General features: G+C 40.6%; 1 protein-coding gene across 4 annotated transcripts in view; it reads right to left on the minus strand.

Moving 5' to 3' along the window:
* Positions 1-1,805: 1,805 nt before the first annotated feature.
* LOC308068691 (toll-like receptor 3) overlaps positions 1,806-14,429 on the minus strand; it is a 40,577-nt gene continuing 27,953 nt past the window's right edge. For 2 of the 4 annotated variants that reach the window (XM_080399712.1, XM_080399711.1), the window contains exons 2-5: positions 7,878-8,326; positions 6,274-6,465; positions 2,838-4,663; positions 1,806-2,180 (exon numbers count right to left, since the gene is read on the minus strand). In XM_080399712.1, the coding sequence (XP_080255838.1) occupies positions 1,952-2,180; positions 2,838-4,663; positions 6,274-6,465; positions 7,878-8,321 (2,691 nt within the window). In that variant the 5' untranslated portion in view covers positions 8,322-8,326 and the 3' untranslated portion in view covers positions 1,806-1,951. Of the gene's footprint in view, positions 2,181-2,837; positions 4,664-6,273; positions 6,466-7,877; positions 8,327-11,213; positions 11,346-14,429 lie in introns of those variants that run through there. The other 2 variants (XM_080399710.1, XM_080399713.1) reach the window with 2 other exon arrangements.

Below are 14,429 nucleotides of genomic sequence, written 5' to 3' on the forward strand. Positions count from 1 at the left end.
CTGAAAAGGTCAGAAAGATGAGATGAAAGCATCACAATGGAGATAATCCTATTACTATAATTAGGGAATCATCATCTATCACTTCAACTGTAAACAAAGCCTTTTTTGTTTTCATTCAGCACTTTCTCAGCAAATGAAGACCATCTGAATCCCATTTCTTCACTCTTCTGGTGCGTGCAGAATCTACTTCATTAATTATTTTTCTCATTTATTTTTTTATCATCATGGGACATATAAACCTATTAAACCCAATGTTTTTCATCTATGCATCTAATAAATCATGAGGAAAAACTGCTTAAAAGGTTAAGTATTGAACTATCTGAAAGCTGTTTTCTAAAGCAGTAAAACAGCATTCTTAGAGTAATGGTGGTATTGAAACTGACAAGGGAAATGCTAGGGGGAAACAAGCAATTTAAAAATATTCCTGAGCTACTGAAGGATCACACACCTACTAAAAATTGAAAAAGTTTTTACAAGGTCCTTGAAACAGCAATTATATATTAACAAAAACATACAAATGACTGTCTAGTGTCTAATTTACCATAAATTGTACTCAAACACTGAAAAAATGGCAACCAGTCTCAAACATTATAAACATCCTTTCAGAGCACACTTTGCTGGTTCTCAGCTCCCTCCAGATCAACCTACTAGCCCACAGGTTTGAACATTAATGCTCTGGCAATTGCCAATCAGCCCATGTTTCTGTAAAATATGTTAAGGAAAAAACAAACTCGATAAATATATAAGAAATTACACTACAGAATTCTATCTCATTTCCTTATAATTTTCTTTTAGCTATCAAAGGCAAAACTATATACAGTCATAAAGAAAAAAGAAAAAAAAAATGAAATTAATCTGCTTTAGAATTTTTTCTCCCACTCTACCTGTAACTGTCACAGAAATATTTCCAATACAATTTAAAACAGTTTCTTTTGGAGTGTTACGTTGTTGTTGTTTCACTGGTAATGAAATTATGGTAGCACCACCTCCCACAAAGCTGTCTTCTAGTTATGCTACAGAAATACCTATGCCTTCACTCATTTTATACAGGTACACCAGCTGTGCTTTTGCCATGTTTCACATTGATTTCAAGTTCTCTTTAAAGGCACACATATAGTTTTATGGGCATTCAAAGAATTAAGGTGACATCTCTCAGTATAAATGTGCTTCCGCCAGATCTCTCTCTGAATTTCAGTAGGGAAGAGTAAAAAAAAATATTAATCATACCGCATTGATGAGTCAGTTGACTCATTAGTCTGAAAATCTGTTTTTGATAGTCACCAGTACACCCATAAGGCATAAGCAGTCCTTCACTGCATGCCCTGAACAGGCTGCTCACAGGGTCACGTTTCTTTCCATGGCTTTTTCTTAAAATAGAAGTTTTAAAACTCAGTTTGAAACTCTGCTACACTCCTTGGTTTCAACTACACAAATAATTTTCCATGTTTCTTACTGTGCTGCACAAGGGAAGCTTACCAGTTTTAATTTCACTGGATCTGCCCATGTTTTATGAATGCAAGCAGCAGTGTCCACTCCACCTTCTACACAGAATTTGCCATTTTATCATTATAACATTCTCTTTTGCATATCCCTTTAGAGAGTCTGTGTCTTCTTCTGCACTACAGCAGGTATTTTTTCCTAGAACATCAGTCATTCTCACTGGGTTTCTGCCACATTTTTGATACGCAGACTGAAATGACTGTTACTCACGATCCACTATCACTCATGATCCACTATCACTCATGATCCATTTTAACATGTCACTTCTGTGCAGGTGAATGAAAATACCAGCAAAAACATGAACATAAGACAAGTAAATTGAAATTATAGTGACCCTTACGTATCTTTACAGCATGACAAACTTTTTCAGGTCTCCCTGAAGGCTTGATTTCCAACAACAGAAAATACGCAATAAAATGAACCCTATAATTCAAATCTGTGCTTCCAGAATTCAGTGCGCTTTACTGTTAGACTTAAGTGCGATCACTAATTGCTGATGAAACGCACTGACTCGTTCTTTCTGGGCTGGCCAGTTCAAGATGCAGCGAGATCGGAACATTCCTCTTCTCAGGTGCAGTGCATGATACAACTTGTAATCCTGGATATCATCAAGAAAGATCAGTATGATGGAGTCCCGACTTTGTTCAACAGCTTGCTGAAGAGCGTGATAGACCTTAAAACTGAAGCAAAAATAAGACAAGAAAACATGTTTTCTTTCATGTAGAGGGAAAAAATGACAAACAGTTCTTTAAATAGCTCAAATAATAGCACACTGCAAACTCAAGGACTAGACTCAAACAGGGGTCTTAATTTCTATTCTAGGATATAAAATTGTCATTACTTAAATTAATTACCTTCTAACCAAAGAAAAAAATCATCCTCTAAAATTATAACCTAAGTCTACTGTATTGATATAGCCTTGTTTAGTAAAGTTCCTTTCTTTTCAAGATCGCTACATAAGAAAGGTAAAAGACTCATTTATAGGCCAAACAAAATCATCTTTGGATGCCAGTGATGTCACCCATTATTGCCCTTTATCAAACATCTAATTTTAAGGAAAGCAATTTTCACAGGTGACAGCTTGATTTTTTTGGAAAAAAAATGAAATTGACTGAGATATTAAAATTTCTACTAGCGTACATGTGGAGCAATTACCTTCAGATAGAAAGTATTCTGAAGACATAATATATTAAGTAAATATAAAAGTAGAATTTGCATGGTATTTTTTACTAAATAGGTTTTTTTATTAAATTACACAGAAAAAAAATAAAGAACCTTGTTAAAAAATCTGTTAAGAAATTTTCCCCCTCACATACAATATTTCATATCCTACTCACTTTCTGCACCAGGGATCCTGTAAGAGGTGTTCAGTCACAACAAAAATAATCTTCCTGCTCATTTTTATACTGTTAACTGTGGCTTCAAATTCCGATACGCCTGCTTCAAAGTCCCGTTCTTCTAAACAAAACCTAATTTGAAAGTGGGGATTTTTTTCCAGAGAGATGAAATTCTTAGACACCCAGTTCTTGTCCTGTCTTGCATGAATAACATAGGCATCATAATGAAACTCTTCCTGTTGTATGTCAAGTTCTTTAAAACCCAGTATTCGATTTACTGAAATATTCCAGTAGAAAGCTACTCTCCACCCTTCAAAATGGATTATAAGAACAGTAAAAATGAGTAGCATTACGGTAGTGGCAGTGATCACAAACAGAAGTTTAAACGGAGCACTGTCTTTGCAGGCTGAGCTATCAAAATGCAACACCAGACTACCGTGATACTTAGCTGGGGTGTTGCAAATGTACTGGGACCGCAATCCAGGCACATATGCTCGGGTCACATTAAGCCATTCAGCAAACCAAGCAATGCTTTCACAGGTGCAATCAAAGGGATTGGAATCCATCTCTAGTATTCTCAAGCTCTTGAAGGCTGGGCCAAACACTTTTTCTTCAACTGAGGTTATCAGATTTTTCTGAAGGTTCAATGAATTCAGAGAGGCTTGGTCATCAAACAGAGTTGCTGGAAGTACATTCAAATTATTGGATCCTAAATCCAAAATTTTTAATTGAAACAGACCCTTGAAAACCTGAACTGGAATCTCATCAAGCCCGTTTGATTTTAAATTAAGAATACGCAAGTTGGTAAGACTTCTTAGAAAAAGAACAGGGCCACCTGGATTTGCATGTTTCCAAAGTCGGTCTAAATTATTGTGCTGCAAATCCAGAATGTCAAGTTTGTGAAGTCCATCAAACACATCTTCTTTCATGTTTGCTATGTTGTTATTGCTGATGTCCAGGACAGTTAGATTTTGTAGAGGGCGAAAAGGCGAAGGAGAAAGTGCCAGATTACTGCAACCTACCTTCCTCAGCATCAGTTTTCTAAGGCTTGGGACAAAAATGAATGATTCACTTCTCAAAGCCACGTTTTTATTATAGGAAAGATAAATAACTTGTATATTATTGAGACCTTTAAACTCGTGACCTGTGAGCTCCTGACTAATTTCATTGAGACCAAGATCAAGAATTTTCAGGTGTCCCAAGGAGGAAAATGCCCCACTTTCCATTGTGGAGATTCTTGTTTTTGTGAGGTTGAGAACGTGCAAACTGGAATTAGCAAGTGATGAAAATGTTTTATTAGTTATTCTTTGTAAGTTTATGTTGCAGTTACAGAGACTCAGGTATTTCAGGTTGTGCAGACCTGTGAACATATTAGCAGTAATTCCTGGAAAATTATTATTATCCATTATAAGGTACTCCAGGTGGTATAACCAGTGAAAGGAAAAATCTTCAATTTTCCCATTAAGTGAATCTATCAGATTCAGATATTTGAGGCTGGATAATCCGTAAAACGAACGTGAAGATACATGAAAGTTATTACGCTTCAGGTTTAAGTACTGTAAACTTGAAAGCCACTGAAATGAGTCATCTTCTATCACAGACAGAGAATTTTGGGAAAGGTTTAAAACTGTGAGATTTGTTCCTTGCAGACCCTGGAAAGTTGACTTGCCAATGTACGAAAGCTTCACACGGCTCAGTGAGAGGTTCTGAATCGCTGTGTTTGATAATTCTGTACAAAGTTTCTTTGTGCGATTTTCACCAAGTTCAACGTTGTTCAGTATGAGGCCAAAAAGATTTCCAATTGCATGTAAACATCCTACGTGAAACTGAAAGGAAAAGAAAAAAAAAAAGTTTGACCTAAACAAGGGGATTATGTAAGAAAGTTGATCCCTAAAGCTAAAATTTGGAAAGGTTTTCAAACGAGATTTTCAAGCAGAAAGTAACTCCTACACTCAGATTTTTCCACAGCCAAGTTCAGACAAACATTTCTTGGAGTTTATACTTCTTGCAATAATAGTTCTAGAATTTGTAACATGCTTATCATAATTCTGATTAGCACTTTTTTAGAAGAAGTGCTTAGTGAGATGAAAGTTAAATCTCATTGCTAAAACTCTTTCACTAGAAGCATCTTAGAAATTGAGACAATCTCTTCCTTCAGCTTTCTTTCATTGGCAGCTGCCAGGAATATCAATATACTACTGCAAAGCCAGATGTACTGTAAAAGAAGTTATTTCGGCCTTTCAGACAGCCAAGAAGAAACACGGTTTCTCTGTGTGAGCAGAAGCTACGCTCGTGGAATGTGATACTACACACTTCCTTCCACAGTTCAGATCACAAGCCTCCACTGTAGTGCTGGCCTCTCATCTTGATTCCTGTATCAGCTGAATAATTAAATACTCCATTGGTGAGAATTATTCAAATGCATAAGGCTGCTTTTCAGACAGCAGTACTGTAAAATCAGAGCAGCCCAAACTAGCAGAGAGCAGCGCTGCCCAAGAAAGGCACAGTTCCATCTACTTATCCACACACATGTGCCAATATGGCCATATGCGCAAGTCACACACTAAACCAGCCAGGGAACCAGCCTGACTGCAAGCTAACCAAGCCAAAAAATCTGCAGCTTCCCCAGTGATCTAGTGCATAGCCTCATTAACGCTTGTACCAGAAAGAGGGAGGGATGAAGCAGTCAGGGGAAAGAGGACAGCGGGGCTGCCTCTCACCCGTGGTACAAACTTACACCACTTCAAAATATTCTTCTAATTTTAATGTACATGTTCTTTACAGATCAGTCAACTGGGAAATAAACCAAGCAAATGCAAATTCAGCATTCATATGCTGAGGGTCAGCCAGCTTAGAGCTGCTACACATACCATCACTCTTCAAAGAATCGTGTTAACACCAAGAAGTGGGTCAGAGAGAACAGTGGGGTAGGTGGCTAGGAAAACGCCCACTTGCTTTTTTAAAGGCGCAAGTATACTTTTCTGCAATGATTACTTCTCTGGGGTACCCCACATGCACAATTGAATGTTCTCTTTGATTAGGAAGTGACCTAGATTGTATAACTAGCCTTGCGTATCACCTAATATTGTACTTTTTCCCCACTTAGAAAGTATGTCAACTGTTCACCTTCAGCACGTACAAAAAAAATCCTGCATAGAAAATATCCAGTAAGGGTTCACACAACTACTTGATCTAGCTCTTGCTTGTGACCTCTGATCTGCATGGAACCAGCTCTTGCTGATTTCAGTGGGACAAAAATAATTATGTGTATCACTACTGGAGGTCAGAAGTAATGCTGTATATGATATAATGGTTTTACCGTGGACCTCAGTGAATAAAAAAATGTAATGTAAGTGCCAGACAATCATAAAGGATAAATCAGGATAGTTCCATTTTATACTTACGACTGTTGAATTTCTGTTGAAATGCTTCCTACCTCTGTCAGTGGATTTGATGACAAATCAATACTATTCAATGAGGTGTTGCTAAGAAAACTGAAGTCTTCCTTTTGTAACTCAGTGATTTGATTGCTATTCAATATGAGTTCACGAAGGTTCTCCAACTGTTGCTGTACTCCTAAATTTGCTGACTTCAAAAAATTATGAGATAGGTCCAAAATATTCAAGTTCTGAGGAGAAGACGCAAGCAGAAAAATATAAAATTATTTTTATTTTCTACCATACAAAACCATCTTGAAATATTGCATTACAGTCTAACTGATTAGAAATTAGTTGCAATACTACAATTAAAATAAATTTGTAATATAGAAATGGCAGCTTTCAAGCTCCTGCAGGAAGAAGCCTTCTGTATCTTCCACACCTGTAACTTTCATTGCATTCATGGTCTTAACCTGCTAAAATATCTACTGCAAACCAAAGAATTACTTTATCTAAAATTCCTTATGTTCACTAAAAGCCCTCCTGCTCCTGTGATAAAAGCAAAAGTCTACAGCTGGCTGCAGTTACAACTAATGCAATATTAAATCTTGTATTCCACCCTTTTCACTGTGGTCCACCCCATAAATGGAAGTGAGGAATGTGAAGAGGAGCCCAGTAGCAGCCTACAAAGACCAGTGCCATACACTCCAGCTCATGCCCAGGTGCTCAGGCTCCTCCCACAGAGAAGGAGATTCTGCCCTACACGTGATTCCACAGAATGTGCCTTGAGGTGCCTCAAGGAGGCCTCCATCAGTAATGGGGCAGCAGCAATGTGAGGAAGGCCAGAACTTCCATCCCGTTTCCAGCACCAAAGCTGGCTGTACTCATTCGTACTTCATTGAGAGTCAGCAGTCCTATGATGCAAGCCAATACATTTTATGTAACTGCACTGGAATACTGAGTTTAGCAGAAAAGTTCAGACTTGTTCAAAACAACATGCACACTCATTAGAATGTTGTACAACAATTAATAACCATGCATTGTCTGTATTTTCTGTTGTCCTTAGGTCCTTTGTTTTGCATGATTCCCTGCCTGGTGCAAAGACAATGGAACAGTCTCTTCCTGCCTCCTCTGCTGGTCCCCCAGCCTCACAGATGCTAAAAAGAAAAATGTTTAACCACATGTAAGCTACCAGGAAAAACAAAGCTAAGAGTGAAAAGGTTTTTACTCTTTCTCAGTCCCCCAAGTCCTGAGAGACACTACATTCAGCCTGAGCAATGGCTTTCATGGTCTGAGTAATTACACCTTGACCTTGACAGCTTAGGCTAGCTACCATGTTTAGACCCCAGGCAACTCAGATTCCAGGCCATCCATTTTGCCCTATACATCACCTGCTGCTGCTATTCTCTCTGCGCTGTATGAAGAGATGCCTTTATGGCATGCAACAGGGAAAAGGGCATGGAAAGCACTGACTCATAAGGAAGGCTGAGACTCTTAACACAAGAAGCCACTAGGCCTTTTCTTTAGAAAAACAATGAAGTAAGATTATATGGTGGGTATTTCCAGATGTAAATAAGCAGCTGTTCTGCTATACACTGGAAGATAAGAGTATATTCCCCATTTATACTTCATTTACATGAAAAGGTGCATTTCTAAAACTTACCTCCAGGTTTTTGAAAGGATCATTTTTTATATCTATTCTATTGTATCCTAGATTGAGTTCAGTCAGGTTGGTGCAGGAAGAAAAGACTCTGTCAGGGAGCTTATGCAATTCATTATGTTCTAACTTCAGAATCTGCAACAGGGGCACATTTCGGCACAAATCTGGTTGCAGTTTAGAGATGATGTTGTAGCCTGCATTCAAGTAAACCAGTTGGCTGTACTGGGTCAGATTTGCAGGACCTAGCTCTCTTAGCTGATTATGAGAGATGTCCAAACCCGTTATATTGTTTGGAAGATCAGAAGGAATTTGAGTCAGCTTTAGGTGACTGCAGTCGGCCATTTCGTATCGGATCTGACATTGCTTTCCAGCTGATACACAGAGCAAGCAGACAGACACCAGTCTCACAGATAAGCTGCTCCACTGAAGAACTGCACTTCCCATCATTTTATCTGCAAAGGTAAAATGAACACAGTACAAATTACAATAATTTTGACACAGCTTATATCTTAAACTGAAGATGAAGCAAGCCAAGCCCAAAAAAGGTGTAGCTTTATGCTGAGTAAACTATTTTTCACCCATAAGGTAGCATTCATTTCTGCAGCAAATGCCAATAATCTCTCTAAATTACGTTTTCTATAAAAACAATAGTATTGTCTCATGTAAAAATAATTATGTTCAAAAAAGTTACCAACACTTTACCTATTATCAATGCAAATTTCCAACAATTTTCGCTTTTCTGGTTAATTTTGCATTGCTTTAACATGCATAAAATACAATAAATATGACAAATAACACACAGGCCCCTCAATGTTAATCACTGAGCTCTGAGCTTAACCACACTGATAAATATTTATAGTTAAAGCAGTAAGAATGCCTAATATACCATTTAATTTACAGTTCTTGCCAGTTTTTTAACAAGCCAGCCACACAAAATTATGTCTTTCCATCCCATAGTGAAAGAAGAAATACCAGGCTACAGAAAGATGGATGAGAAAGTAAGAGCAGAGGAGGAAAAAAAAAATCAGTACCAACCTAATCAGAGAAAGAAATGGAGAAGAGACAACGCGTAGAGAAAACACTGTCCACAGATTCAATACATTTCTCCAAATACTTCCAGGAAAATTTACACATTTAAGAATTTTTATACCCCACCCCATATGTTCGGAGCATTTCCATTACGATATCAACCTCTGTCCACTGGTGCTCCAAGCTTCAATGGCTCTTTTAGGCATTACATTTCCAATGAATCTCAGACTTCACATTTTATTCAGTTTCTATTTAGTATCCATAAGCTTTACATTCACCTGGTGATCTTTTACATGGATTAATACTAGATAAGGAAGAAAATCAATTCCACGCAAATTCTGATTGGGATAGAGCTGTGAGAGCTGAGAAGGGTTTGACGAGCCTGCTGAGTCATACAGCTTGTCTAATTAAATAGCATTTCTGCTAATCAAGGGAAAAGTCCAGTGTATCTTCCATATCATTCTCTTCAGAATTAATGTTTAGCAGAGGGAGAAAAAATACTTTGGGAGTAGTTGCCAGAATATTTTTCCATGCTTTAGCAGAGAACAGTAAGCTTAGGTTCCTCCACTTCAGTTTTTTCTTTTTGTAAAAACATAAAGCTTGTATTTTCACCCCTGAAGCTTTGAATGTCTCCACAATCTCCATATACACAGATCTGTATGGCCTTCTGCTAACCAACATGAAACCACCTGCAACCTCAGCCTACCAGTGAGTAACGCCTCAGCACAGTGGGCTCCCAGGCAGAGAAGACTATCAGTGCCCCACTACAGAACAGGCTACAGAAGGGAATTTAATCTTACTAGTCTTAACAGGAATCTAGAAGAGCTTCTCCAAAAACTAACTCCTAGGGACACGAGCTTAGTTCTGTAGCTTACATTTTCCTTTGCTTGGAACCCGTGTTTAATTAACATGATACAGCTTTAAGCACATTAGATTACTGGTCAATAGCAAACAATGAAACATGACACAAGAAATTAAACCACCACGGGGGGGGGGGGGGGGGGGAGGAAAGCCTTCAGAACTGATGTTTTTTTAAAAGGAGGACTTTTCACTACCATAACAAAACACTCTGAGGAACTGACACGGTAATCTGCAGCCTCAGCAGAGTTTAGCAGGTCAGACTTCTGCAGAGTTTGGCTCCATAGGTGACCTGCCTTTTCAGAGGGCATGCATCAGGACTGTTCCAGTGACAAAAAGCCACATTACAGTAGCCAGAGGGGAACCCTGAGTGCCTCCATGGGACCAACCTGGCCATTTAGGGAGAGACATCAGTAAAATGCAGTGGGAGCGGGAACACCAGCAAGGGAAAGAGGGACCTAGATAATTACATAAGTATACAAAAAGGACTGCAAAAGAAGATTTAAAATAAACCTTAATTAAAAAACAGTTCTTGTCTGGGTACTGCACGTAGGCCTGACCCATCTCCTGCAGCTCACACAGCCTGGCTCTCCACTCCCCTGCCACCAGCAAGCAGGGAAGGGGAGGACCAGCAAATACCTGAACCTGAGGGTCCTGCAGCCAGCCTGACATGCTACAGCTGCTGCTCAACACTGCACCCCTGTCCCTGTAGCTGAGGAAAATACAGGACAACTTGTCCTGCCTCACTCCTCTGCACCCCCGCTGCTGGAAGAGCTAAGGAAAACTAAGGGGGAGCTTGTCTCTAACAAAAGCTTTACCTCTGGCCCGCATCCCTCTGAGAGTTGGGTTTAGGGAGATCAGACAGCTGCCAGGCTCCTCGACAGCTGCTGCTACCTCATCTTTATGTTTGAAAGGCATAATAAATGTACTGCACGAACACAAACCGAGTCCTTTGGCTGGCTTCCAGCGAGGCCTGAAGGGCTACACTTCTCTCCTGTTTCCACTGCAAGCAGCCTGGAGCCAGCTTTCAGTGTTCTGTGCTCCGGTCAGGGATCCAGTGGAGAGTGCATGCACCCATTATCAAGACTTAAGGGATGGTGTTACAGAATAACCAATAAAAGGAAGGATTTTATTTGTCAATTTTAATGTAATGAGCGAGAACTTCAAAAAACTGGAGCACCTCCTAGGGAGGGCCAGTCCCTCTTCACCTACATTGCCATTTCTTTTTTTCAAAAAGACAACGATACCTCCTGCCAGCTGGGACCACCACATCTGGGCACAAGCACCAAAGCACACCCGTGAAGCAAACAGCAGCGGCACTGGCTTTTCTAACTTGGAATTTAAGAGAAATCCAAGATGGAGGAGATCGCCCAAACTCCTGAGCAGTGCTTTGGCGTTGTACCCCGGCTACTCGCATTTATTACTAAGAAGGGAAGAATGCCATTCACTTACCGCTGCGCGCTTTATCTCCCTCACTTTGAAGGCACCCAGGCACTGCACAAGTTCCTCAGCACACCGAAACCGGGAGGAAACACGGTGCCCGGAGCGGGAAGAAGTGAAACCGAAAGCGGGAAGGGGGCGCCGGGGCGAGCGGCGGCCGCAGCGCGCGCGCTCCCGGTCCCGGTTTCCCTGACCTGAAATGTTTCAGGGGCGCCGGGGGTGGAAATGGTTAAACTCCGAGCTGGGCTGGCACTGACAGAACCAGATTGCAGCACAGAGGTGTGTCACCGATGAGCAGCATCACACAATCCTGCTGGTAGCTCAATTACGATTTATTCCCAGCTAATTCCGCTGGCTCCGAAAATCCTCGAGACCGTGTTCCAGAAGCAGGCATGCAGACTGACGGGTTACTGACATAGGAATATTACTCTTTCAATGTGCAGAGCACCAATACATTCCTAGGGAGCCACATAAAGCATCCCTTTTCAAAAAGGAATTTATTCACGTGAGAGAGCATATGTTACATTTTTAAGAGCGATAATAAAATACGTTCGCTTGTATTAAAAATAATACAATTAAAAAAAAAAAAAGTTCTAGGTACAGCTTTTAGATGTGTGTCTTTTTCATACTGCCTGTGAATTCCCATGTCCCAGCTTTCCCAGGGACAGGACCATCAGCGTCCTGGCGGGGACTTCCACAGCTGGATGTGACAAGGTGCTGCTGCTTCAGCTGCAGTGGCGCTGCTGCATCCTCCGCGGGGCGCATCGCGCCGTGCTCCGGACACACCGACACCCCCCGGTTCACCTGACGTTTCTAGGTAGCCGTGCTGTCTCTTGGGTGGTGAGTGGCAGCTGCAGACCCACCCAGAAAAGAGTAAACATAGGCTCTAATTCTTCAAAATGTTTGAAATTACAGCCTGCAGCAATGCGTTAACTGCCTGCCCACCGGGAGCTCTGGGGAGGGAGGGAAGACCCTGCTGGTTTCTAACTTATATCCCATTAAATCTGGGGCTACTGACAGAGCTGCTGCGGAGCCCAGGGAGGCAGGCTGGCTTCCAAAGCAGTTAGGGCCCTTACTTCCTACTCCAGCTCTCTTGAGTTCTTTCAGCAACTGCCCAATATAAATTATATTTATTCTTGAAGTTAGGACACTGAACCTGGGACCAGAACCAGGGGGTTGAGTTGGAGCTTTGGAGCTGAAAGGCCCTAAAGCCTGTTTCGTTCCCATTTCACAGTTAAACCTTGACCCTCCCTTTCACCTTGCTACAGGAAGAGCAAATTTCTGTTCCATGCTGCCCTGTGTGCTTCTGCACTGGATAAGGTCATTTGATCATAAGCACAGCCACCTGAAGTCACACCAAGTTACTCCAAAGAGGGTTTGCCTTTGTGTTCAGTAACTGCTACTTTGGAACAGAAGAGATCAATTAATGGTAATGAAGCATAGCAATTAATAACTTTTGCAGACCATCATTCCAGCATAGCGTCAGGTGTTTTGCCTCTTATCTCTCCCTACGCCATCTCATACTACAGACAAAGCATGCTCTTTGATCTCACCTCACGATTTATTGCCTCTCAGTCCTCTCTTCCCTATACACATAGGGGACTATAAGGAAGATGGAGTTGTTTCAGGCACAATGGAGGAAAACCATCTGATGTTGATGAAGCTGCTAATTTTATCAGTAATGCCTCTCCAGCACTGTAGCCTTAGAAAAATGTCAGCGGTTCAAGGAGACAATAGCACAAGAATGCTCAAAGAGCTCCACTCCTGTAGAGCACTTGCACTGGGGGTAAGAACATTTATTTTATTACAGAAAACTTCAAAGCAACAAATCTCTTGTAGGCATTCTGCAGCATGATCTACAAGAACCAGAAGATACTGCTGTGCAAGGCAGACTCTAGGGCACAGACAACCAGTGCAGGTTCAGCAAGCATGGTATTTCTGAGGCAGAGGACAAAGCAGACACGTTTGTGCTTATTTCAGTGGTGTGAAATCACATCAGGCTCTCAAGTCACCATAACCCTACTGTAGCTTCTTTTAAATTGTACTTAATGTCTTCCAGTGCTGGAAAGAACAGGGTAACTCATAACAGAGGGGCAAGTCAGGCATCACCATGTCCAGAGAATAACTTAGGAAAAAATCCAGCACAAAACCTAGGTAATGCTCCCACAGTGTGGTCAAGGAAAGCAGCTTGAGTTGATTCTGAATGGCGATAAAAAGGCAAAATTCTGGAGATGTAGCCATTTCATATAATCTTTAACAGCAGCATAACCAGTTGCTGCACAGACCTAGTTTAAAGCTTATCTGGGCTATAAGCACAGAAGGGTGGGGTCATAAGCACAGCATCACACAGAACACTCCCAGAGCAAACACGCCACCAAAACTCAGCCTAGTAAACATCAAAAAGGAAGTCTCCTGATCTTAACCTGATCTTCAGATACAAACAAGTATATTAACTTGGCACATGGCTAACTGGAAATAACACGCAAAATGCCAGTGAGTGTGCTCAGATAAACTCTACAGCATTTGCTCAACAGGTTTGACACTGTGGTGCCTGCTTTCCTGGTGTACTGCACTGTCTATAAAGATCAACTGCAACTGCAGAACAAGTCACATTATCTGAAAAATTCTGGCACTAACAGCATTCCCACAAGCTTATGTTGGTACAATCAGGTTGCTTTACTTAGCCTAGCCAGGAGGCAATTTAGAGAACAGAGAACTAAAAATTCAGTTCTAGGATGGATTCCTGTTCAAAACCACCTCTTCTCTCTATACTGGGACAGTTACAAAGGCAGCCTTTGCAACACTCTTCTCTGCATCTTCCACTGCTCCAGCAAGAAGGATGCATCACTACTTGCATGTATGCTATGTTAATGCCTTTACTTTCTATCTAGGGAATTCTGTTCCCAAAGAAGGAAGAACCCTGGATCTGAAGAAATTATGTCAGTCACTTTTAAGTTAACATTTTAGTCAGAATTAGAAACTGTCAAAATACTTCATTATTTCAACTTTTTTTTAAATAGGTATCCCAAAATTTTGTGTTTACACCACTGGAATATATATATATATATATTTAATCTTGCTATTAAATGTTTTAACTTTTTACATACTGAGGTAGTAAGGGGGCTGGAATTTAGGACGTGGGTATTCTCGTATTGTGGAAATATTTTTTTGGCAATTCCTACCTCTAAGAACTCTCCCTGAAAGGTGACAGCCTTCTTAAAATATTGT

Source organism: Falco punctatus (genome assembly GCF_963210335.1).
Source record: "Falco punctatus genome assembly, chromosome: 1".
Taxonomy (NCBI): domain Eukaryota; kingdom Metazoa; phylum Chordata; class Aves; order Falconiformes; family Falconidae; genus Falco; species Falco punctatus.